This window comes from Aedes aegypti, chromosome 2 (assembly GCF_002204515.2).
Source record: "Aedes aegypti strain LVP_AGWG chromosome 2, AaegL5.0 Primary Assembly, whole genome shotgun sequence".
Taxonomy (NCBI): Eukaryota; Metazoa; Arthropoda; class Insecta; order Diptera; family Culicidae; genus Aedes; species Aedes aegypti.
This window is the reverse complement of record NC_035108.1, coordinates 317,179,058-317,204,650: the sequence shown is the minus strand read 5'-3', so window position 1 is coordinate 317,204,650 and position 25,593 is coordinate 317,179,058. Positions and strand designations below refer to the sequence as shown.

General features: G+C 38.2%; 2 protein-coding genes across 2 annotated transcripts in view; one reads left to right on the top strand and one right to left on the bottom strand.

Annotated features, from left to right (window-relative positions):
* Positions 1-2,303: 2,303 nt before the first annotated feature.
* LOC5578754 (tRNA (adenine(58)-N(1))-methyltransferase non-catalytic subunit TRM6) lies at positions 2,304-9,763 on the bottom strand. The gene is made up of 3 exons (XM_021845768.1): positions 9,607-9,763; positions 2,807-3,702; positions 2,304-2,754 (listed from the first exon to the last, which is right to left on the bottom strand). Exons 2-3 carry the CDS (start codon positions 3,690-3,692, stop codon positions 2,369-2,371), a joined length of 1,272 nt encoding a protein of 423 aa, XP_021701460.1. The 5' UTR covers positions 3,693-3,702; positions 9,607-9,763; the 3' UTR covers positions 2,304-2,368.
* A 96-nt stretch (positions 9,764-9,859) lies between these two features.
* LOC5578755 (tRNA pseudouridine synthase-like 1) overlaps positions 9,860-25,593 on the top strand; it is a 29,253-nt gene continuing 13,519 nt past the window's right edge. The window contains exons 1-4 of the mRNA XM_001657073.2: positions 9,860-10,067; positions 10,127-10,255; positions 14,233-14,541; positions 14,618-14,873. Coding sequence (XP_001657123.1) covers positions 10,021-10,067; positions 10,127-10,255; positions 14,233-14,541; positions 14,618-14,873 — 741 coding nt within the window. The 5' untranslated portion in view covers positions 9,860-10,020. The remainder of the gene's footprint in view (positions 10,068-10,126; positions 10,256-14,232; positions 14,542-14,617; positions 14,874-25,593) is intronic.

Genomic DNA, 25,593 nt, shown 5'->3' with positions numbered 1-25,593 from the left:
AGAGCATCCGAGGGGACGCTCACTGAACAGCCCGGGATCATGATCGACGAATTCGAGCGCCCGTTGTTGTTGGACAGCGGCGGATTCTCCATCTTGGCGAACGGTTTGTTCGGGTCCAGATCGTTAGGAAAGCCCTCGATACTATACGGAACGAGTGTGTAACCGTTGATGGCAGAGTTTTCAAGAACGATCGATTCGCGGATGCGAACTCCGGGACCAATAGTTACTCCGAGATCGACGGATACATTTGGTGTGGCCGTTGGATCAATGCGCACATTCGGAATGATACCTAGGTCCGTAGCTGATAGATCATTAGTCGTTTTTATATACAAAGATAAGTATACTTGGAGTATGTACAATGTCCTTCTAGACGGTCTAGTTCAGTCTTTCCCACGCCTGTTCTAGACTTCCCAGTTGTATCAAGATATTTCTGGTCTATCAATGCCACCTGATGTCAAATTACCGAGATGAGTCGCAGAAGAAAATCATGACGCTTTTCTGGGAAATTGGAAAAGCCATAAATGAAATTTGGTTCAGCTAAAGTTCCAGCATACGATATATCAGTAATGTTTAAAAAACGTTTCGCTGGGTCACATGAACTGAAGGATGGCGACAAAAGCAGCATTCCATTTTGAGTTCTCTGGAGAGATGGGAGAAATCCCCAGGCAAGTCAAGGTCACTAACGGACAACGTATTATCCGTTATTACTAAGTCCTGACGAGCAACGCGTTGGCTCGAAGAAGGCAAGAATGAGTCAAAGACCTTAATGGACAACGTGGTTAGTCCGGAAAAGGCACGTATTATAGAAAGTCCTGACGAGCAACGTGCCACCGTTGGCTCGAAGAAGGCAAAAATGAATCAAAGACCTTAACGGACAACGTGAAAATGCGTTGGTCCGGAGAAGGCAAGTAGGGGATGGTACACAAATTATGTCACGCTAAGTATCGATTTTTTCGACCCCCTCCCTCCCCTTTGTCACGTTTTTTGTATGAGTCCTCTGACAATTTTGTAAGGCTTGTCACGCTTGGCTTGACCCCCTCCCCCCCCCCCTTGGAGCGTGACGTAATTTGTGCATGACCCCTAAGAGTCAACGACCTTAACGAGCAACACGCTGGCAACGTGTTGACTCGGAGAAGGCAAAAGGAAACATGGTCCTTAAGGTTAAGACAAACAAACGGACAACGCGTCTATCACGCATTGGTCCAAAGATGGCTTTTTAACGTTTATTTAATTATTGATTTACAGGATCGTAATTTACATTACGATCAAGGATAAAATTATCAAGTAACATGAGGATAACAAAGGATGAGATGATCTTTAATGGAGCAACATCGTATCATTATCAGTCAGCTACATATGTCGAAGATTCACAGAGCTTCCAAAATACAAGTACCGGAAGAAATTGAATTTTGAACTTTTCTTGAGGAGTAATGTAATCCGCTTGAAATTATTGCTGTGTGCATTTGAAACGCAAAGTTAAAATGCGGGAACACCAAATGCGGTAAGATTTTTCACAAGGACGGCGAAGTCAAAATTTTATTTTCTTTGCTAGGTTGGCGGTGATTTGGATCATGGTTGCTAAGTATCCTTCGATTGCTTTGTGTTACCGCATTTGATGCTCAGTTCGCCAAGGTTTGCACGTCAAACGCAAACAGCAATATTTCAAGTAATTTTGCATGAAGCAAAAAAATGAAATGTTTTACTTTTTTGAATTTTTGTCAATGCGATTTTTAGTTTTTGATTTTTACGGCTGTTTATTCGTTTTGATATGTAGCTCAAAGATCTATAACGAAACAAAATACACTTTGTAGCAATGAGGAAGTCATGTCCGTGTTACAATATTATTCTCGACGCCGAGCAAAATCAGCACTGCTAGTCTGTTGCCAAATCATTCCAATTTACTTCCGCTTATCTCTCTATAAAGGATCACTAATCGTGCTACGCGAGCGGCGCGTAACACGATTGATCCTGACTGCATCACCCGCCCCGCAGGAGCAAACACGGATCAAACACTACTCTTGAACAGTACCATTTTGCATAAGTCGGCAAAAGTTGATCGTTGCTGTTTTTTATGCTAAATACAAATTCTTCCGTAACCACTAACCAAACTAGGTAGGATTAAGCTTTTTGTAATCTAAGCACAAAAAAAACAGCAGCGAAAAAAAACAGATTGGTATCAATTAAAAGTCGCTAACGGCGAAAAGCACAGAATACACTGTGTAAAACGCATAGTGCGAAAACATAAAGGTAAAATTTTAAGCTGAATTCCTACAACCTCTACTTGAGTCAATAAAATAGATATATACATCAGGATAATATTTTATTTGTCATAAAATATACAAAGTCAAAGTTCCTAGCACAACCCATATCATTGAATAGTGTACCCCGTGAGAAGGTACCCACTGTTACCGGACATGACCACATCCGGATGTGTACGGTTTGGCAAAATTTGCAGGTTTCGCATCCAGTTGGAAGTGACCCGCAAATAGGTAACACTGGCGCTCGACTTCAGATCCATGTAGCACTCGAGCAGTATTTCCTTGGTCGTGTTGAACACCACCACCGGACGACTGGGTTTGACGAACGGTAGCAGTGCTTTGATGATATTGTAGGGATGTTCCTTTGCAATGATGACCAATGCGTCAAATTTCTCCTTCATCAACTCAACTGCAGCGGCATTCTCCAATTCCCATGATTGTTTTTTTAACTGATTCCTTCTCTTCGTCCAACTTCGGCTGCTTGGCATCTGGTCCACTATCCTCCGACTCAGTTTTGCGTTTATGACTTCCGTTCTCATGTTGAACACCGTTATCGTCTTTTGTCACTTCTTCCTCCATCTTTGGCTCTTCAGATGGTGTACTCGGCTCGCTAACTTCTGCCTTACCTTCTTGGTAAAAATGTCTCAAAACTGAGTACAAATTAACAGAAATGCATCTGTTTAATTGTTCCGGCTTAAAATTCATCGCTTGAATGGCTTGCTTCTGGGCTACATTTCCCGGGTGCATATGAACCAACTTGGCCTCGGTTTCAGCCCCAATAGAATTGATGAAAGCGGCTGGCAGTAAACCATTTGTTCCCGATTCGTATAACAAGAAACGACCGATCCCACAAACGCCACTGTAGGAAATAATCTGCGACAGCGTATCGAAACGGACGCCCATCACTTTATCAGCATCCAATCGCCAATAGACGTCCGCTATCAACCTGATGGACGGTCGCCGGATTTCGACGTATTCGAAATACTTCTTTTCCTTACGCTTCAAATACTTCTCTTGGGAGTATTCTGTCTTGGCGGCAAAACTCTTGGAATTCTCCACCAACTTTCCAATCACCTCCGACGATGATTCGCATTCTTCGCGCAGCTTCAGAATCTCTTCGGCCGAAAGCCCTTGGGTGCTACGGTCATCCACAATGTTCCGGTTATCGGTGCCACTTTCCTTGATCAGCAGTTCCTTGAGATTTCTTATCTCGGAAACGGTTTGCACTGGATCCAGCGTGAACAGACGTTTATTCCGTCCCTCCTTGGGTACCAGCTGGAACGTCGTGTGGTACGGCTGATTGTCGGCATGGCGCAGTTCGATTTGATCCTTGCCCAGATGGACCACGGTATCCAGGTTGGTGAACTTTTGGAGCTTAGTGTACTTTTGTCGTTTCACCACGATGTAGTCTCCAACTTTGATTGTGTCCGACATTATGATAATCCTGGAATGAAAGGGAGTGTGATTATTATCGCGTAGTACAAGGTCAATTCTAAAAGTCACAGTGTACCCGTATGGAGACGGTTTTATATGGCGAATCTGAACTGTAAAGTTGGAAACCTAGCATTTGGTATTTGAGTTATTTCGAACTTTATTAAGTATAATGGATGGCATTCCATGGATGGCTTGACATTTCTAATACATATTACACCCTCACCCTCACTATGTATGGGTATATCTTCCGTCCTAAATACTTAGCTCTTCATCTAAGCCAGGCCAGCCCAAGGTTTTTGAAGCCAAATCTTAAAAACAATTGTGAACGGCTGGGTAAGTTTATTGGGTACTCAAGCAATTCCAAAATTCTCCTAGAATCTAAAAAATGCCATACAGTATAGGAAACAAAGGAATTAAAAAAAATGAATAAACGATACTGAGAATTCTGCCAAGATTAAGTTAGAATCGTTAGAATCCCTGGATTTTGTGAGAATTATGCTAAGAATTATGTTGGAATCTACTTAAAAATATACCCTAGATACTGCGACAATTATGTACAAAACTTCATAAGAACCCTGCCAAGAACTGTGTCAGAACTCTAATTATGTGAAAATTATATTCCGGATTCTGTGAAGATCTTGCCCAAGATTTTGTGAAAACACTGCCCCTGATTAAAGAGAGATGATTTCGATAATGTGATACCGTAAAAAGTCCTAATTATGTAAAATTGTGTAACTTTGTAGTTTCAACCGTTAAGGCCCAAACGCAATGATAGCGGAACGGCAACGGAAAGCGGAACCGGTTCCGTAGCATGAACTACAACAAGCTTGTCGACTCAGTGTTAGTTCAATTTTATTCGTTGTCAGCTCAGTCGAGATGGTGTGGTTCATCCTGGCGAACCGGTACCGCATTCCGTTGCCGTTCCGCTATCATTGCGTTTGGGCCTTTATGGCAAGGAAATGACATTAGTCTTAAAAGTCATGTGTGAAATAAACTAAACTAATTCAGCGCATCGCGTAATCCAGCGCATCGCGTCATTCAGCGCATTTGGTCTAAAATTTGTCTAAATTTATAAAATTTTTAACATTTTCCCGAACCGCTATCTTTATATGAAGATAATACATCACCACTTGCACATACATCACACTTGCACAAGGAACTTACCAGATGACTGCTTGGGACTCAGTGTATAAGTGCTGATGATCTTCTATTTTTAGGCAACAATGGTACTTATCACGTCAGAATGCAGACCAATGAGGGAAAGAGTAAGGATTTGATGTTACAATTAAAACTGGCCCACAGTACACCGTATATACTCCTGCATCTACGCCAGTTCATGCGAGAAGGTATAGGAGAAAGGTATGGCAGAGAGCGGAAACGGTTTCTTGTCCGTATCTGGTCTTAGCGATGTTTATTAACGAATAGTCTAAGTGTGATAGATTAAGAGGAAAATAACCATCATCGTTTTGGCGGCATCCATTTATTACGTAACGCTAAAATTGAAATTTTTCGACCCCCTCCCCCCCCCTCCGTAACGCTTTTTGTATGGAATTTTTTTTAAATTTTGTATGAGTCGTAACACTTGAGCCTACCCCCTCCCCCCCTTCGAGCGTTACGTAATTTGTGGAAGCCGCCTTTTCAAATTTTCAAAAACCAGTTTTTTTGCTCAAAATCGAAGCAATGTTTATGAAAATCTATCATTGCATTGCACTTATTATCTGTGATTCAATGATAGATTTTGCTTATACAAAGTTTTGATGATTATTGCTAGAGTGAGACGAAAGATAGGGAAAATAACACGGTCTCCCGTGTCGCATTAAGAGTGGGACATACACTGAAACAAGCGTTGCAGTAATGAGAACCATGAACGTGTTTTTAAATTTACAATTCCAACCACGATTGAGCTATCATGAACGCTTTTTATTTGCGCCTTGTTCCCTCTCAATCCAACCGCGTAGATAGCCGAGCGGCTAGCGTTCGCGCTTGGCAATCGCCAGATCCTCGGTTCGATTCTGGTCTGCTGCAAGTTTTTAACCATGATATAGTAACACAGACAAACAGACGTCACACTCTCATCATTGGCCATCGACCACCTTTTTAACGGTCGCTTCAAAAATATGGTAGGTGGCCGATTCACCACGCGCAGCGCTCGCATCGTTTTTGTTCGTGTTTGACGTTTGCACACTACCGCCATCTTTTGGCCTATCGGCCAAACACACCGATTTTAGCATTGGGCGTACATGTCCTCGTGACTATGATTTTGATCAACATTTGTTCTAAGTGTTACGTCTGTTTGTCTGTGATAGTAATTTTTACTATACAAATGGTGCCATGGTAACATTGAATGTACAAAATATTCTAAATAAATGCGAATTTAGTCTGCACAAATCAAGTGGCGTTGTGTATTTAATTTAACCCTCTGATATAGTATTTTCAACCGCAACGCTGTTCTCAGTGTAGAAGCAAGTAAAATCAGGGGGGTGAAATGAGCCAATAATTAGCTACCCAACATTGATTCAACATCGCGTCCAGTGTCTTTGTTTTGATTCTTTTGGGACTGACAAAACATGTGGTTGTTTGGATAGGAGACATCAATGATGCCTCACTGACGCGTAAAACATTCAACAAAATGTTGAAAAGAGGGAAAGCGTCATCAAATACGACGATTCAACGCAAAATATTCAATTGGCAGAAACTAGCAAGAGCAGCACACGAGCCGTATACTCGAAAATCAGGAGCAAGTTAGGGCAAACCGACCAGAAAGTGGGTACCAAAACGCAAAGTACCAAAAACGATGTGAGAAAGAGCCGAAATGTATGCAGGATGACAGCCGTGCCAGTCCTCTGAGTAAAATATACCACTACAAATACGAGGAAAGGGGGGCGGAGTGTACCAATAACCTTCTGCTTATGAAGCAGAAGCGATAGCCTTTATACCACCATCTCCGTCTATAAGCTTTAATTAGAAGCTAGTTCCAATTTATTTTTGTGAGAATCCTGCTTTTTTAGTAGTCCTGACCAGAGCTGTTGAAAGCCATGAATATCACGTGATTTTGACAATTGATTTTTGCTAATATCATCGTTCCCCGTGGAAAAAGTCATCGGATAATGTTTTTCTCGGTGACCTTTTTCGATTCACTAAACGGTTGGTATGTATATGTGTCTAAAATTCACCCAATCCCAATTCGTACACCCATCTAACTTTAAACATACAACATTAAAAAAATTATAATGCTCTATTTTATAAAATCCAATAACTCTAACAATAGAGTTCATTTTGTTGTACACGCCAGTCCGGTAAAAACTACCATTTTAGGGAATTAACTTAAGCGCTCGCACCGGCAATTTTCAGCAGACCAGAAATGCGCTTGATTTTACCATGTCTGTAGTCGAAATCAGATTGTTGTAAATTATTTCTGTCAAATGTACCAATAATGTGGAGGGATGTACCGTAAACATAGTAAATTGGTCTTAAATTGCATGGTAGTTTTAAGAATGGGCGTAGTCAGCTAAAATAGTAATTTTTACCACAGATTTTTTTCCCGTGTAGGATTCAATCTAAAAAATATATTCATGAGCACTGAAAGAGTTTTGTTGCGTGGAGCACCAATTCTTCATCATCACTGTTTGAAATCTGATTTTTTTAACACGCTTCAATCGACCTTATGGGCCACTACACTGTTATATTTTGTATGGGATTTTGACGTTTACTGGCCTTGTTTACAAATTTCATGGAAGAGAGAAATAGAGCGACTGATTTTTGTGCAGAGCCCTATAAGTTCTATAAGGGCCTTCCTTAGCCGTGTGGTTACAGTCCGCGGCTCCAAAGCAAAGCCACGCTGAAGGTGTCTGGGTTCGATTCCCGGTCGGTCAAGTATCTTTTCGTGATGGAAGTTTCATTGACTTCCCTGTGCATAGAATATCATCGTACCTGCCACACGACATACGAATGCGAATGTGGCAAAGAAAGCCCTCATTTAACAGGGGTAGCGGGACCGGTTTGGCCAATGGGGTGGAATGAGCACCCCTTGAAAACTACATAAATTCTTGAAATTTCATCTGAAATAACATGCAACCCCAAAGCTGATGAGGAAATGAAGCAATAGGCATGTTATAAGTCAGTGTTCAAAACTCAAAGAAAAATAAATAAATGATGTTCGAAAAAACTGCCCATATTGCCCCGAATGGCTCTTTTAAAATTCATCATTTCAGAATGATGATGTTTGACTGTTAGAATGTTCTTAAAAATTATATCTTCTTGCACGGAGTGTTTATAAATAGTTATAACTTTGAAGTGTAGTACCGTAAAGTACCCATATTTCGCACGCACTCCTAACTTCGCTCATTGATATTTTAAACATGTTTTGCAAAAGAAATTTTTGTTGGCTAATATTTTGAATAATTCTACATCAGTTAACATGCAATTATATAATCCAATATGCACCAACAAATATGTATAAAATGGCATTGAGCGAAATTAGGAGCGTGCGCGAAATATGGTAGCATCACGGTAACAACATATTTGAAGATTATATGAGATTATTTTGCAATCAAAAATGGGGTGCTCATATCACCCCATCAGTAAAAAATCGACTCGAAAAATGACAAATTTTGAAAATTCAATCATTTATCCGTGAACTTTATAAGACAAGGTAAATCATGCGGATCTAATGTATTCATCTGAAAATTGTTGGAAATCATGCAAATATTTGAAAAATTTATAATATTTTCAGCACTTTTATCCACTTTTCCTTAAGGTGGCCAAACTGCTCCACTTTCCCCTAACTGTGTTCATAAGAAGCCTGTAGCCGGCTCTGTTCCAATGGGGACGTTAATGGCAAGAAGAAGAAGAAGAAGAAGAAGAAGAAGAAGAAGAAGAAGAAGAAGAAGAAGAAGAAGAAGAAGAAGAAGAAGAAGAAGAAGAAGAATGAGAAGGTAAGACGCAGTGAGAAAAATCTAGTTTTGAAAAAAATAGATTTAGGTAGATTAAATCTCGATTACTTTTTCAAATCGGCGTAAGTAACTTTCATACGGTTTTGAGAAAATTAATTAAGAAGAATCATAACCTGTCTTCAAAAACTGTTTTAAAATGAATCCCCTTTTTAACATTTTTTCGCCGTGTACATCGCTCAAATTTTGCATGCAATCAGCTCGCGTTAAAATACTAGGTAATTTCTATCGTTTCCCACGAAAATTGTATGACAAAATGATAAGCCGTTTCATTCAGTTACTTTCGACGTTTTTGTACCAGTGTAAAACCGACTCAAGTAGTGTTTTGTTTTGATTCGTGGTTAAGTCACTTTGTCTCTCCATACAACGGAGCGGCGAAAGTAGTGGTTAGGTTGCGAAAGTTGAAAATCTTACTTTCGTCGTTTTGTAAATTTTAAAATTGAACGTTCTTAAAGTGAAAAATCGAGTTGGTTTAGAGCGGAACGTGTAGAAATTCGTCTGCCAAACACGTAGGATTGATAAAGTAAGTTTGTTCACTTTTATGACTTGAGTCTGTTTGAATAAGGTTTCGAGAAATCTATTTTTTTCAAAACTAGATTTTTCTCACTGCGTCTTACCTTCTCATTCTTCTTCTTCTTCTTCTTCTTCTTCTTCTTCTTCTTGCCATTAACGTCCCCATTGGAACAGAGCCGGCTACATTCATTTCAGCTTTTTTCATTCTAGGGACGATTTAAACTACCTATCTAAAGTCTACATAGGAAATTTTGCCAAAATTGAGTGTTTGGGCTCAACTATGGAATTGGGTTGAAACAACTCTCATTTAAGCAGAACCGCTTTTCTGTGCAGGTATTTTCGTAAAGTTACCGATCTTCACATTGCAGTCTTCGCTCATCGGCTAACATCGTCTCTCATCAGGCCACGGCCAAACCATCCAGCTCTAGATTTAATTGAATAAAGCTACTTACCTGCGATAAAACTCACAAATTCCGACAAACTTTTATTTGGGCTTCAATTTTTACAAATTTCAATAGAAAACTAAACTTTTTATCAGAGTATAAAACCAATAAATTCCGGGTGCTTCGCCATCCACATGTGTTGAACTCGTTTGTAAATAAACATCAGCGTTATAACGGTGATTGACGTTTCTTTTTGGCAAATGCGTTATTCACGTTACCCTTTTTATTAAGTTATTCATCTTTGTTTTATCTGTGCGCAAGAATGAGCATCATCAGAGACGTAAACAAAAACCATCTGTTCTCTTTCATCGTCACGACGTCTCGGACCGACGCTTCAAAAGATCGGGTCGGTCACTCCTCACGATTTGCCGCCTCAGCGCAGATGCAATTTCCTCTTCCGGTTTGCAAGTACGAACGTTATAAATGAATCGTTATCTAATAAATTTATCGTACATTGGTACTCACTTCAGGTAAGACGAGTATTTTAATACGTTAAAGATTAAATTTTACGCATACTCAATACTTGCAGAGGTATTCAGAAGAACCTCCTGAAGGACTCGGGCTACCTGGAAGATCCGCACTCGGTCGAGGGAGTACTCGAGATTGCACTCAAAAAATTTGCTCCGGTGAACGAGTTCAAAATTAAACTATCCAGTCGGTAAGTAAATATGTACTGGTAAATACTTAGCTTTCATATCAGTTGCGCTGAAGTTACCTGAACCATCAGATGGTATATTTATGAGAAATTCATTACACGCCTGGATTCTTTGTACGGTGCTTCTTTTTGCTATGAAAAGCAACTTATTGCCGCCTTTGTATGAAGGGAGCTGAAACTTTAACAATTCATCCATAACCAGTGAATCAAATTATCATCAAAATAGACAAAAAAACAAACAACAAAACAAGCTCGCTCACAACCGTTTGTCGCAACTGTTTCGGATAAGGACACAATCAAAAGCAAAATTGTCATGACAATCGCAGAGCGCAACATTGTTGCAAACTTTTCAACTCGCAATTAGTCAGTTATTTTAAATACAAAACCAAATTTGTTTTATGGATGCTGTTTGATAATGTGTCAATGTTTACCAACACGAAGAAAGTTCTCGAAAATTGCAATGCGAAGCACAGAAAATCGCTACGCACGTAATGATCGATCTTTGTCATATTCTGTTCAAGTGATGATAAACTGATGTTGCGGAATAAAATTGTTGCAACAAGAATAGGAGGTGACAATGTCTTTGTTGCTGCGTGTTGGGTGACAATTGATTCACTGTCCATAACCATAGTTGAAATTCTTATGACTTGTTATTAATCAGGAGATTTTTTGCCTGAAGCTAGCTCATCTATGTCCTTTTGCTATTATAGGCCTAGTGGAATTTGTGTATATTCTGCTGTTTTGTAATTGAGGACTTTTGACGACCATAATTTTATTTGGCCGAAAACGATTTAATCGTCTTAAGTTTTACAGTAATAGGAGCTTTATGTAAAGAAATCTCTCAAAATTCGAGCTCATTTGGGTTCAAACATATACTGCTCAAGCTTTTCAAATTTTGTTTTGGAATTACTATGGGCTAATCGCAAATAATTCGTTCCATCATTGAGGGTTAGTATTATACTGATATACAGTTAAACTCCATGATTCGATATTGAAGGGGCTCTCGACTCATTTTTTTATGAAATTGATAGTGTCTGAAGAGACCATCGTAGTAACCATGATATTTTGTTTTTAATATGATTTCATGAGTCGATATTGAATCATGAAACATCGACTCATGAAGGTTTGACTATGTGAATAAGTTGAATGAGTTTAAACTTGTAGCGATAAATTTATCACCTACGCTACAACTCTTTTGAAGATCGTTTTCAAATCGGACGACTTAGTAATTAATCATCGATTTTTATCCAAATGGGAAATATTAAGCAGAGCTCAACCTCTAAATAGGAAAAAAAAAATGCTGCATCTGAGAGTTTCGTAATGACGATCCAAGATTGCTTTTCTCGTCGCCGAGTGAAGATTCTTTTTACTGTTTCTGGGCCCTGTTTCGCGATGGCGGTCCAAACAAGCAGGTTCGTTTCAACGAATCTGAATGCAGAAACTTTTATTGCCATCAATTGAACGATATGCTTGCAGATAGGTTTCGAAAGCGGAATTCGGTAAATTTGTTCCAATCTGTAGCCAATACTCAAACACTATTCACATCCTCAATAGCGCAACCAGGATTTGGTTCTAGGGGGGATTTTGCAAATTTGAAAATACTTTTTGAGAAGATATTTTTGATATAAAAATCGAGTTGAAGCATTTAAGTAAGTTTTATGTTTTTGCATAGTAAAATGATTTAAGAATTATTTTAGTAAATTGTCGTGATGCTGTTCATCCGCTCTTTTTCTGTGCTGTTCCTTATATGTCTCTCTTTTGTTGGTTTTTTATATGTTTTCGAGTTTTGTAACAATGAGAATGACTTCGAGAACAATCTTTAAGCGCAGTAATTTGCAATAGAAATCATTCACATTATTGTTGCAGTAGGTCGAAAGAAGATCAGCATTGCAAAACTAAAACTGCGGTGGAAAACTAATTGTCACATCTTACAAACTTTGTTTTGGATGATTTTGTAATCCGATTGATTTGATATTGAGTAGGACGCTAATGCATCCATATTTCTTATGGACAAATCCGAGTCACATTGTTCCAAAAGTTTTTAACACCCTATTTTCACGATTTATTAAAAAAAATAAACAAAAATATTCAAATCTAATAATTGTCGAAATTTTCAAAGGTGCCAAATGCTTCCACTGCCAGCTAAATACAGATGTTTCTTCAACTCAAAGAATTCGTATGCTCTGAAGGCCGCCAAATTTGGCAAAATGCTGAGGCAATGGTGGGGAACGTGCCTTTGGATCCGACCTTCTGATCAGTTTGTTTTCAAAACAGGCTAGAGAATTTTGTTATTTATCAGCTTATTGTAGTAATAATTCACAGATGATTTTGTTATTATCAAACTTCCTGAAGAGTTCAATAATGCAAATAAACACAACTTAGAATAATATAACTGTGAAAACCACTAACATTCCCAGTGTTAATACGAATCAAACCAAGTTACTGCTCTGTAGTTGTATGATGTGTAGTGTTGCGTTTAAAAAATGTACTTGGCAAGCCATATAATTCTTCAGCTCTGGGGGGGGGGGGGGGGGTTTGACCCCCAAAACCCCCCCCTTGGTTGCGCCACTGACATCCTTGCTTGAACGTCTACCAAATTTATCCTATGGCCTTTTCCGTCCCATTTACATTTCACAATATTCCGTAACATCTAAAAGAGGTCGTAGAGTTCTCTGCATCTTTCTTGAGTAGGTGCCCAATTAATCATTCCTTTAAATTTCTCACCATTCACAAGGACGTCGTCAGGACAGTACTTACTATTGGAAAATGCGCCAAGTTTGTTAAAGAGTTGAGCGTTAGTCTCAAACATTTTACTTTGGTCACGGACGAGAAAGAAGCAACCTACACACTTAGATTGAATCACAGAATCTTGTGAAATTTCACCGAAATCTCAACAGCAGAATTTTCGGTGAACCGTTCGGTGATTTTTATTTCACATATCGATCTATGAACCTTGAAAAAGTCCATCTGTCAAAACCACCGAAGAGTGTGGTGATTTTTTACAAACTTTCCGTGGATTTATTGTGTGATGCTGCAGTTTTCACCGAACGTTTCTGTGCTACTTCACAAATTTACTGTAATTGTTTGGTTTTACCACTGCCATTCCACCGACAATTCAGTATATATTTACAATTGTCCTGCGAAAATGTAAAGTAATTTCTCTCGGATTTTCTGTGATGTTTCTTTATTTCCATCACCTTATTGTAGCGTCATTCTCGCCATTCAAACGGCCAGCCAAAATTCTAAGTCCATATTATTTTATTGAAATAAACAAACACATATTATTCAAAGTAACATAAATACCAATCAGTGTCTTATCCTATTTTGGAAGTCCAAAAAATCAACTAGATTGAAACATAAACACTAAGTTTCACTTTATTTCACCCTTTTCACTTAACAAATATCAACTCTCGCTAAATGTATAGTTGTCAATATGGCCAACGATTGATTTTACAGACTTTCGGTAAAAGTCACGAAGTCCGGTGAAAAGTTTGATCTTCACCGAACTGTTTGTGAAACTTTTCTCTTTACCGAATGTTCTGTGAATTTTTGACAGTTGCGTTGGATGACTTCATGTTTCACAGAAAAATCTGTAAAGTCATATTTCACAGTTTACATTCTGTGATTTATTTTACAGAATTCTAAGTTCCATGTTAAGTGTGCATTCCTAACTCGATGGTCCCTTCAATACCGATTTAAGGCGAGTTGACTGTATATAACAGAATAGCAGTATCAGTACAATGCTAACCTTCAAGGGCACGTGAGCAGAAGTTATGACCGTTTGGACAATTTTCCCTCACTAATTCCCATAAAAACTTTGAAGGGCTTGTGCAGTCATAGTTATCATCCAAATAAGCTCAAATTTAAGGAGGACACTCAGAATTTGATCTAGATAAAATGAGCGGTATGGGACAAAAACAGTTTTTAAACCACTCTAATAACTTGACTCAAGTAAGACTTAATAGATTATTGTTTCCTAGGACCGATGCTGGGGTTCACGCCTTACACAACACCGTGCACGTTGATCTGGAACGACCAAGCGGGAAACCCTACAAAACGTACAAATTGACCCAGGGACTGAACAGGACTTTCGGTTCTCAAGGTCTACCAATCAGAATCCTCGACACAAAGCTGGTCCCGATGAGTTGCCATGCTAGGCTGTGCGCCAAATCACGCACCTATCTCTACCGATTAGGTGTACTGAGGCCTCAGTATTGCGATAAAGTTGAGAGCCATCCCTTCAATAGATTTGTACCGATCGACGAATACGATCGGTGCTACTTCATAGCGTAAGAACTTTTTCACGAAAAACTTAGGTTCTGGTGTGAACAAATGATTGCAAAATGCTACTTTTTTTCATTTTAGTCATAAACATTTCGATATTGAACGACTGAAACGGGTGGCCAGCACTTTTCAAGGATATCACGACTTTCGGACGTTCATGTCTGTGGCTCGTGGGAACGACCGCCAGCATGATCCCAGCTTTACCTTGAGAACCATTGAGCACATTTCCATCGATAGGGGCATTTCTATGGCGTCGGCATTTAACCGGGAACAAGCCGAAAGATACTATGATTATTGGGATATTCGAATAAAGGGCAGATCGTTCCTTTATAAGCAGGTACCGTACCTTCTATAGGGCATCATAAATCAAATTTATATAGTACACTGATATTAATATGAAATGCTATGTCGAATACAAAATACTTTATCAATAATGGAGGTCATAGGTGTCATATATTACTCAACAGTCATAATCTTTTTCCATTTTGTTTCATCTTTGGAGTAATGGAAAAGTATTAATTTGTGTCTAAATTTGACCCAATTCCATATTTGTACACCTGTCGAAATTCAAACAATCAACACTTAAGACTAAATTTTATTACACTCTGTGATTGATCAAGTCTCCGGTCGGTTATATTAGAGTACATGTGGGTAATTTGTAAGTGAACATGGTTGAAACTTAAGAAGGGTAAAAGAACCGGCTTTGGGCAGCCTAAGAGAAAATGTCTGTAAACATTATATGGGAAGCCCTATTTGTACCAGTGTTGACCAGACTCATTTCCCCGAAATTCGAATTATGAAGCCATGAACTGTTATAACTGTGCGTTGTATTCCTGAGATGGAGGGAGAGGTGGTTGGGCTTGAGTGTTGCACATGGGATCCGACAGTTTCGATCTCGGTGGGCCGCAATTCAAGTTTCGGTGAAATGATTCGCACTCACTCATTTCATTTCACCGAAACTTGAATTGTGGCTCTCTGGGATCAAAATTGATCGATTTTGTGTGCAGTACTCAAGCTTAACCATCTGTTTTTCTATCTTAGGAGGATAGAGCATGGTTGTAGTAGTTCGTGGCTTCGTAGTTCGGAAAATGTTATTTTCGGGGAAATGAGTCTGAACAACACTGATTTGTACTAAAGTAATTTCAAACGCAAGCTTTCAATCTATATGGCCAGAACACGTAGGAAGCATACAGAAGCGTGCCCCGCTCAAGTGTCAAAATTCTTGGCCCGTGTGAATTTAGAACATCGTTGGATAAGTCAATTATGTATGAAAAATATCGGAACTGAGTTGTACACATATTTTCGCTTTGAAAATCTCATTGGTCAATTTAGGTCATCGGAACCAGTTTCGGATTTAGATTCAGTTCCTAAATTGGTCAATCACATTGATTTCTTATGAGAGCTCTGTCATGTGAATGTGATCTACTGAACACAAAATGTTCCATGCTGATTGGTTATGTAAACCGGTGTATAATCCACTATGGCTACGACTGGCGTATGGCCAAAACACCTTCTACCTTAAAATCATGTAAAATACCTTTTTTTCAATTATTTCTTGTATGAGATCCAGCAAGGTGAACAGAAACGTAGATTTTTTTTCAATAGCATTTCTTTAAGAGCCATATTTGCAATTACTGAACAAGTTTCACAAATTTATAATTAGCTTTATAGTGTTTACGAGTGGACATCGGAATCTTATATTTTAGAACCTAATTTGGTATAACAAATTGAACAATTGCCAAATTAATCTTCCTTGTGCATTGGGGTCATTTTTGGTCAATCGGCAAAGGAGCTGTAACTTTTTTATTTTATTTTTTATTTTATTGATGTACAAGGGGGTCAGGGGCCAAGTCTCCAGCATAAGTTTAAAAACTCACACCTTCCATAATACACCGGGGGTTTTGGAGTTTGGGAAGTAGGCAACGCAACATCTTTGACCAGAAGGTTCTTTAAGTTTTGCTTTTACTCTAGACTTCCCCTACACGTATGAATGATGCAAGGTCGAAAGAACATGAATCAGTCATACATATAACGGTAGTGAAGTGTTTTGCCTAAGGATATGTGAAAGGAGGGATTTTGTGTGGTGTTTTGTAAATCGCTCTGTGGAACAAATTTGTTATTTGTTAAATAATAAGTTCATTTGATTTACCTTTCAATTAGTATTCATTGATTATAGAAACTTTATACTTAACCAAGGCGTGGAGTGCAGCAAGCTAGGTGGGCGGATCAAGTGCGTATCGATTTGGCGAGCGTGGGGCAGAACCGAGGATGAAGAGATGCGACCGCAATTCGACGTTTTCTCGGCCATTACGCTGCCATGATAAGAGATGCCTTTCCTCTTCGATGAATTATTCCTCGAAGCGGGTTAGATATGAAAACAAGGATAAAGAGAGAAGGAATGTTAGTGATTATTACATGCTTTATGGCAGTATTGGCGTACATTGAAGTCATACAAAATTCGCTCTTTGGATTCCCACGATAACAATCCCTGAAACTAATGATAAACAACAAAAAATGAATCCAAAAGAGCGAGAACCTTGATGTTTCAATGTATGACAATCCAGCTTTATTGCATGTGAGAAGTTCTTGGTGATATTCTCACAACGGCCATTCAGAGTGGTTCGACGGATCTAGATAAAAGATCATTATGATAAAATTAACGCGACGACATGTTAGTAAACTCAAAACGATTATTATATTTGCAACTGTGAATTTAAATAGTTAAGCTAAGGGTCGGTTATTGCATATAACTTTATAGATAAGCAGCAGTAAAGCACGAACGCGAATCCATCCCATCTTCAAATGCACAACACTTCATTCTGAAATTTTAGAACGTCCATGTTGTAACTTGTTCACACAAGAAATCTGCCTCGACCGAGTTGGCAGAACGCGCCCATACCCCTTTCTGAACCAAAGGACAGGGAACTAATACCATGATACCTTAATTACAAATACTTTGTATTTGTTATTTAGCTACTTCTATGTTATTTCCACTACTACGCTCACGATAATTATGTTATGATCGTTAGAATAAAAACGATAGAAGTTACTACTACATAACAGAAATACTACCCAAAGAACGCTATTGTCGCCAGTGTTGGTGTGATAAATGCAAAGTAGTGCAAAAATGCGTAGAGGATTAAATAAGTTATTAATTACAGCATTTTGTTCAACAATATTATATTATATTATGAAAGATATTTCAAAATGAAACATTTCAGTAACAGCAGTGCCATCAGTTTTCTAATTATTATACATATATCAGTAACATTACTAAACTATCTCTAACACTGCTACAACCTACCTTACTAAATAACGCAATACCGTAAAATGCCGTACTTCAGAACATTTTGGAATGTTTAGGTTAAGTTAGGTTAAGTATATTAAAAACTTTTTTTTTTTTTCTCTTATAAGCAGGTGAAATCATCTGACCTGTAAAATAAACTGAACTGCTACGGCAAATGAAATGTAATATGTTGTTAACAAAATGTTAATTAAATCTTAAATTTGTTTTACCAAATTAGGATGATAGTGTTGTCAAATAACACAGAACACCTAGATATAAGAAATGAATGTAATGTTTGGAATGATACTAATAAAGAAATTAAAAAAAAAAAAAAAAAAAAAAAAAAAAAGAACATTTTGGAATATTTCTCAAAAATCGTAAATTATTGTTAATGACAATTTTAATTGGAATTATTATGCATTACCATCATATACAAATAGCGGTATGGACAAATTTCAAAATTTTTCTTAAATTTCGATTAATTTTGGACCAAATATGCGGATTTAGGCGATGCGCTGAATTACGGCACCTTACGGTATTACTAAGGTAATAATTACTACATTGTTAGTAAACTTAACATAAATGTCTATTTTCAATGACCTGTGAGACGCAGAGAACACCCGCACCCACTCTTGCGCCTCGTGGTCTACTGAAAAAGATTTATGTATATTGAACTAATACTACTATTAGAAATAGTGCTACTGATGAAGGTGATCGTTGGTTTCCCAGTCTTGTTAGTGATTTGAGTGTTAGTAGAGACTGGTAGTGAGCCCTGCCGGTCCCTCCAGCATTACGCGTAGTTATCTGGTGTTAGATCATGCGACAGTAACTAAACTCATGCTGAAGGTGTGATAAATCAAGTGTAAAATATATTTAAGCATTGAAACACATGTCATTATTTAATTTAAAACTATTAGACTAGCTTACATTTTATAAGTTATAATTACGATTATTTTCGCGATCAATATATTAGTATTAGTATATTTCACAATATCAACAATATGCAATCACTTGATAAATCACCGTCAATCCCATCACCTAAGGGCAGGGACAAAGGAGCTGTAACTTTGTAAAGAAAAGGGATACAAATCTGAAATTTACTGGCTTTTCCTAGCTTTTGAAAACGATCATTTTCGCGCTAAAAGAAGCTTTCAGCGACCACAAGGAGCTGCGCTTCGAAGAAAGTGATACGGGTCAAAAAAGACCCATGACTTTGAAATTCGATTCAATTTTTGTTCTTTTAGCTCTATATGGAAGATATAGAATTCTAGAATAGAACCCAGTACATTTTTCGTGAGTATAAGTACAAGGTCTTGGACAAGGACACCTAGAACCAGTTTCAGAAGGAACTGTTACATGTCATATTCAGTAGTTTATACGCTTGTATGGTTCGACGGTCCAAAATTTATATTTTTTCATTCCGATTTAAAAGAACATCAAGAGAGCCAGCAACTAGATTTGGCCGGATTTGGTCGAAATATTCCGGTTCTATTAGAATATGACTATTCCAGGATTTTTTGCAGGGATATTTCTATAATGATTTCGCCAGGAGTTTATGCCGAAATGCTTCCAGTGATTCCACCATAGATTTCGTTACTGAGATATCTTCGAGAATTTGTCCAAGGATTGCTCAGAAAACTTTTCCATTAATTGTTACAGAGATTACTTCAAGGACTTCTTCAGAGACACTACCAAAGATTTTTCAAGAGATTTCTCGTGATATTTCTCCAATAATTCTTCCAGCAACACCTCTAAGGATTCCTCTATGGATTTTTCCAGATATGTCTTCAAGGCTATATCCAGGTTACACTACGACAATTTCTTAAAGGATTACTTCAAATATTTCTCCAGAAAATCTTCAAATTCTTCTCGAGATTTCTCTAAGAAATATTCCTGAGATTTTTTCCAAAGAATTTAAGCATATTGCATTAAATTATCCAGTCGATTCTCTACCAGCTAATCCCTGGAACAATTTCAAGAGAAAAACATTAGAGATTTTCTGGAGCAATCCTTGGAGCACTTCCTGAATAAAAAGTCAGAGAAATCCCTGCAGAAATCCTTGTAGAGATTTCCCTTGAATAATCCCTGGAGGAGTCGCTGGAGAAATTCCTATAGGATGGATTATATGGTCGGCGTTAAATCAGAGTGGACCAAGTGACATTTTTCATATTTTGAGAAAAATGGGTTTAAAGTCTAAATCACTGTAATTTTTAAACTCGTTTAAATTTTGGTTCAATATTTCTACACTACTTTGTGTTACTTTCAAACAATACTACGTGAAGTGATAATCATGAAAAATCATCCAAACCTCTGATAGAACGATTTTTTGATGGACTATGTGTTTTTGGTCCACTTTGAATGAACTAAAGTTCACCGTTCAGTGAGTTGGTTGACTGAACAATTTCCAGGAAAATAATAATCATTTAATAGCTTGAAAATTAAGGTATTGCAGGGTCATTGCATTGAAGAACATAAATATTCAAATATGTGTTCAGTCAGAGTGGAGCAAGTGAAAATCTTGAATACCGACCAGAATATACTGGTCCAATAAGCGGGTTCTAGCACATTCCATACATACACCATAGAACTATTATAAACTTCTATCGAACTCTGAAATTGATTCAAAAAATTCAATAATCAATCAGTTTATCACTTTTCAACACTTGGTCCGCTCTGTCTGCACGGAAATTGTTGCAATTTCCGACCACTCATCATATTTGGATGAGTAAATGAGTGAATAACCAAAATTTAACAATCAAATGCATCGAATTAAGTAATATTTATAAATTTCTATTGATGGTTAGGTAGAAGAGTCATTCGATGTCGAAAAATCTGACAAATTTCTTGAAATGTACTTCATTTCCTCGCATTCCTCAACGCGCCGATCATTTTCGCTGTTATGGTAATAAGCACTTGGTCCTCTCTGACTGCACACTTTTATCGATTTTTATTGATCATCCAAAGTAAATTTGTTACATATCTCTCGCAGTTTATAGCCTAGAAATACGGAGTTTTTGATGAATTTCTACGCATAACAGTCCCACTGATAGTAGTAACCAATTGTGTGCTAAGCATACGGCTGTAGATGACCGTTCTTACGTATATATTGTACCGAATGTAGAGGACGCATATTCTCAAGATTATGTTAAGGCACCTAATGAAGGCTCAAGTGACATGTGCCAAACGGAGCCACGTGTGAATAAGTGAAGAAATACGATTTTATAGCTTGGGATGGAAAGTAAAGTTTTCTGTATGTGTGATAAAGAGAAAATGTATGAGTTTAGTGAAAGAAAGAGTGGATGATTAAGGTAGAGAGTTTATAAGATGTAATAAATTCCTATATCGACTCTTTCAGGGGGGGAACAGGGTATCCAAAACAACCTGGCATGTTATCAAGTCATCCAAGAACGTTTGAATTACCCTTCTTTAGGCTTGATTTGGGAATTTATGAAGTTTGATGTTGCCAGCTAGGTTTCAGAACTGATAGTTTAGTGGCCATTTCTCCCAGGGAACCGAGAATTCGGAACAATCCGACTTGTGGTCAAGTCATTCAAATACATTTGAATCACCTTTTGACTTGATTTGCAAATTCATGAAAATTGATATATCGCAAGCCAGGTTTCAGATTCGCCAATATAATGGCCACTTCCTTCCACCAGTGAACCGGTATTCGGAACAACCCAGCATGTAGCCAAGTTATCCAAAAACGGTCGAACTATTTTTGTTTAGAATTGGTTTGCTAAATCATGAAGTTGATTTGTCACAAGCCATGGACTCGAAATTAAAGTGGTTACTGATTCTTCAAGTGGGATTACTTCAGTACTCCCCGTGATGAATCCAAAATTACGGTAAAGTTCTAATCGGTGAATGCGGTTCCAAAAACTAGAAGAATTTTGTGATCAACCCTGAAAATTCAATAGAAAATCATTGAAAAACGGATGGGAAATAATATTTTGATATTGAAAATTTCTATCAAATTTGTCAAATTCGACGTCAGGTTCGCATGAATACAAACACATAAAACAGGTTGTGTTCCACATGGGATGTAAAGTCAACTTAAGAAGATGTTCAAAACGTTTTTTTTCAAACATCAGCACATTAAAAACGGCCTACTGAATATTTTGTTCGAGATCAGCGCAGCGAATTGTGTAGTGTGACAGTTATGCGTAGAAATACAGTAGTGGGACAGTTATGCGTGGAAATTCAACAATGGGACAATTTGACTTGGCTTGCTTTTCATGGAGGGGACCCTAACGAAAGGCGGAAACACGAAAGGCGGAATCACAAAAGGCGCAAACTCAAAAGGCAGACTAACTTAGACGTGTAACAAAAGGCAGAAAATAACATAAGGCATAATCTAAAAAGGCGGAATCATTCGATTTTAAAATGATAACTTTAGCTTCCAAACCATAATTAGACTGAGTTGTTTAGGTTCCTATTTATATCAGCGTTTTCAAAATCACTAAGCGGACTTAGAATTTCTTTTGAAAAACGGGGTTTTTTGTTTTTTAATTTATATGTAGGAATTATACATAGATGATAGGTAAATACCATCAAATGCCTTCCATTACGCTACGGTGCCACTATAACCGAGAAATATCTTCTCGCACCAGGTTGATGTTAGGTGAAATAACCGTCACCTGTTTCTATTTATTTTATTGTCGCCTGTTTCAGCCTTAGGTTTGCGCTAAATTTTCGAGAAATCTAGCTAATTTTGTTGCTTTTTCTTCTTGCCACTACGCCCCCACTGAGACGCAGTCTGCTTCTCAGCTTAGAGTTCAATGAGCACTTCCACCGTTATTAACTGAGACCTTTCTTTGTCAAAGTTGTCATTTTCGAATTCTTATTAATGATGGACAGTCTATTCTTTAAAAAAAATCTAATACATTATCAGTGATTTGTCCTTCTTTTAATCATCGGCTATTCTTTCTGGACTTATCACCTTGAATATGTTTGGCGCCACGAGCCACTAAAGAGCGAGTTGAAATTGATTCTTCTTTGAAACATATACTGTTGTTTCGCCCAATTACTGCTGCTAGTGATATTCAAGCTGCTCATATTCGCGGTTATGTTATGGCACAGAAAAACAGACGTAACAGCTAGAACAATTACCCGTTTGAAACTTTGTCTCGCAAATGTTACTGTCCAATGCTAAAATTGCTGTGTTTGGCAAACCGAGAATCAGGTGGTAGTAGTGCGCAAAAGCGATACGAACGCTACGATTGACCAGTCGGCCAACCATAAAATATTAGAATTGTGCACAATTTTGCTGTACGATGCACATAATTCGAGTATTCGTCTGTTTGTCAGTGGTTATAGAATCCTCGCATTCCAAAATGCTTCATAGAAGTGCCTCTAATACGGTGCAATAATAGATTTACTACAAACTCTATAATTCGGACCATCGCATTGGCTCATGGAACATCGAGTCATGGAACAGAAATGCTTTGGAGAGTTGTACAGAATACAAAACTGTTAAGTCATATTCTTTACTAGTGTGAAAATCAAATTTGATGTGTTCATTCCTATCGTAGCATTACCACCCAAACAACTAGATCATTTTTTTACAAATTTGTTCGAGGTGGATAGGAATGACCTAGGGAAAGTGTAACAGTTATGGCCATAGTGGTTCCCTATTTGGCCATATGATAAATTTCGAAATCATTCACATTTGGAATCTTTTTGAATGGTTTACCGTGACGGCATTTTTAATACCTCACAACTGAGACAAAAAAAATAATTCAAAATTTGAAAACAATTAACACGAATAGCGAAATAGGGAACCATTACGTCCATCGCTGGTAGACCTACTCTATATCACCTTTTCAATATTGTACACCGTAAAAAACTGTTTGAGGGCACCATCATATTAACCATGAAATTTTAGTTTTAGTATGATATCGTGAGTCGTTATAAAGTCATGGAACATCGACACATGGAAGTTTCACTGTAAAAGCAAACCACAGAATCACATAGGGTAAAAGCACCGGTTTTGGCCAGCCTAAGAGAAAATGTCAATAATAACTGAATGGGAAGCCGTATTTATACAACAAATATGTCAAATGCAAGCTTTCAATCCATATTATATGTGTAAAATATCAAAACTGAGCCAAACCCATTTCTTCGCTTTGAAAATCCCGTTGGTCAATATAGGCCAACGGAACCAGTTTCGGCCAGAGATTTAACTTCGGTTCCTAAATTGGCCAATTGCATTGATTTCTCATTAGAATAGCCAAATTAGGAGTGCCCTGGCCAAATTAGGTGTATGGGAGTTAAAATTATAAGGAAAATTAATTGTTTTTCTTATGTTTTGAATCAATTTGGACAAGTAAATGAATGTAGCTCTATCATATGAATGTGATCTACTGCACACAAAAAGTTTCATGCTGATTGGCTATGTAAAACGGTGTATAATCCACTATGGCTACAACTGGCGTATGGCCAAAACCGGTGCTTCTACCCTAAGGCTAATTTAAATTTGACGGACTTTTTGAACCAGCAGAGCAAACGGCCGGCCGTTTGCTCTGCTGGTTCAAAAAGTCCGCCAAATTTAAATTTGCCTTATGTGATTCCGCCTATCGTGTTTCTGCCTTTCGTGATTCCGCCTTTTGTGCGTAGTCGCTTTTTGTTAGTTCTGCCTTTCGAAATTCCGCCTTATGTGTTTCCGCCTCTCGTGTTTCTGCCTAACGTAGGACACCCGACAGTTATGCGTAGAAATACAGTAGTGGGACAGTTATGCGTGGAAATTCAACAATGGGACAATTTGACTTGGCTTGCTTTTCATTGAGTTTCCGAACAAAGTTAATTTTTGGTAAGTGTTTTCCAAAACTATGCGTAAAAATAAACTGCTTGATGACAAAAAGTCTAAATGCACAAAAAGCAACATGGGACAATTATGCGTATAACGGCAGAGCAGTTAATCATCAATGTTGACTTCCTTTTCCCGATCAGCCTATTTAGCCGCGAAGTGTCGGTAGCGGTTGTTTCAACTGGCTAAGGTGTCGGCCAGGGTAGACGCGTCACGCGAAGCGACGCGAAAATCTCCTGGGAAGGAATAACAATTATTAATAATGAAATGTCAAATTCCAAAGGATTTTCGCGTCGCTTCGCGTGACGCGTCTACCCTGGCCGACACCTAAGAATTAACACTACGGACTGCCTGTTCCGGTAGTAAAAGTCCACCTCACAGGTGACCCCTAATTCATGCGGCTTTAAGCTTACCGTGCCTAAGAATGAATGGTTTTGGGGGGTCTAAATAAAACCTAACAGCAAACGGAGCCTGTGGAGTACCATAGCCCTTTCTACAGTATTGTGCCCTTCCTGTACTACCCTGAGCAATGGTGCAGGTAACCTTGTGTTTCTCCGAAATAATCGGCTGCCCTTCTTCAGTCTCGAGCTTGAGGCTAAATAAGGGTGGGATTGTTAATACGTTGTACTCAAGTTTAAATTTTCACATTTATGGTTTAGCATGCGTTTTACACAGTGTATTTTGTGCTTTTTGCCTTTGGTAACTTTTAGGAGATACCGATCTGTTTTTTTTTGCTGTTGGTCTTTTTCGTGCTGAGATTGCGAAAAGCTTAATCCTGCCTAGTTTGGGTAGTGGCTACGGTTAGTTAGCTTAGATAAATTATCAGTACAACATATCACCAACGATCAATATTTGTAGACTCATGCAAAATCGTAGAGCTCAAGTGGCGCTAGTTCAAAAACCTTACTTCTGTAAGGGGTTCCCCTTTTATGTAGGTTACCTTGTGGACCCAGTGCTACTTTC

Coding starts and splice junctions, on each gene's coding strand:
- LOC5578754 (XM_021845768.1), bottom strand. CDS start 3,692: ATGTCGGACACAATCAAAGTTGGAGACTACATCGTGGTGAAACGACAA. Junction 2,755..2,806: donor AGTGACAAAAGACGATAACG/GTGTTCAACATG, acceptor GTCGGAGGATAG/TGGACCAGATGCCAAGCAGC.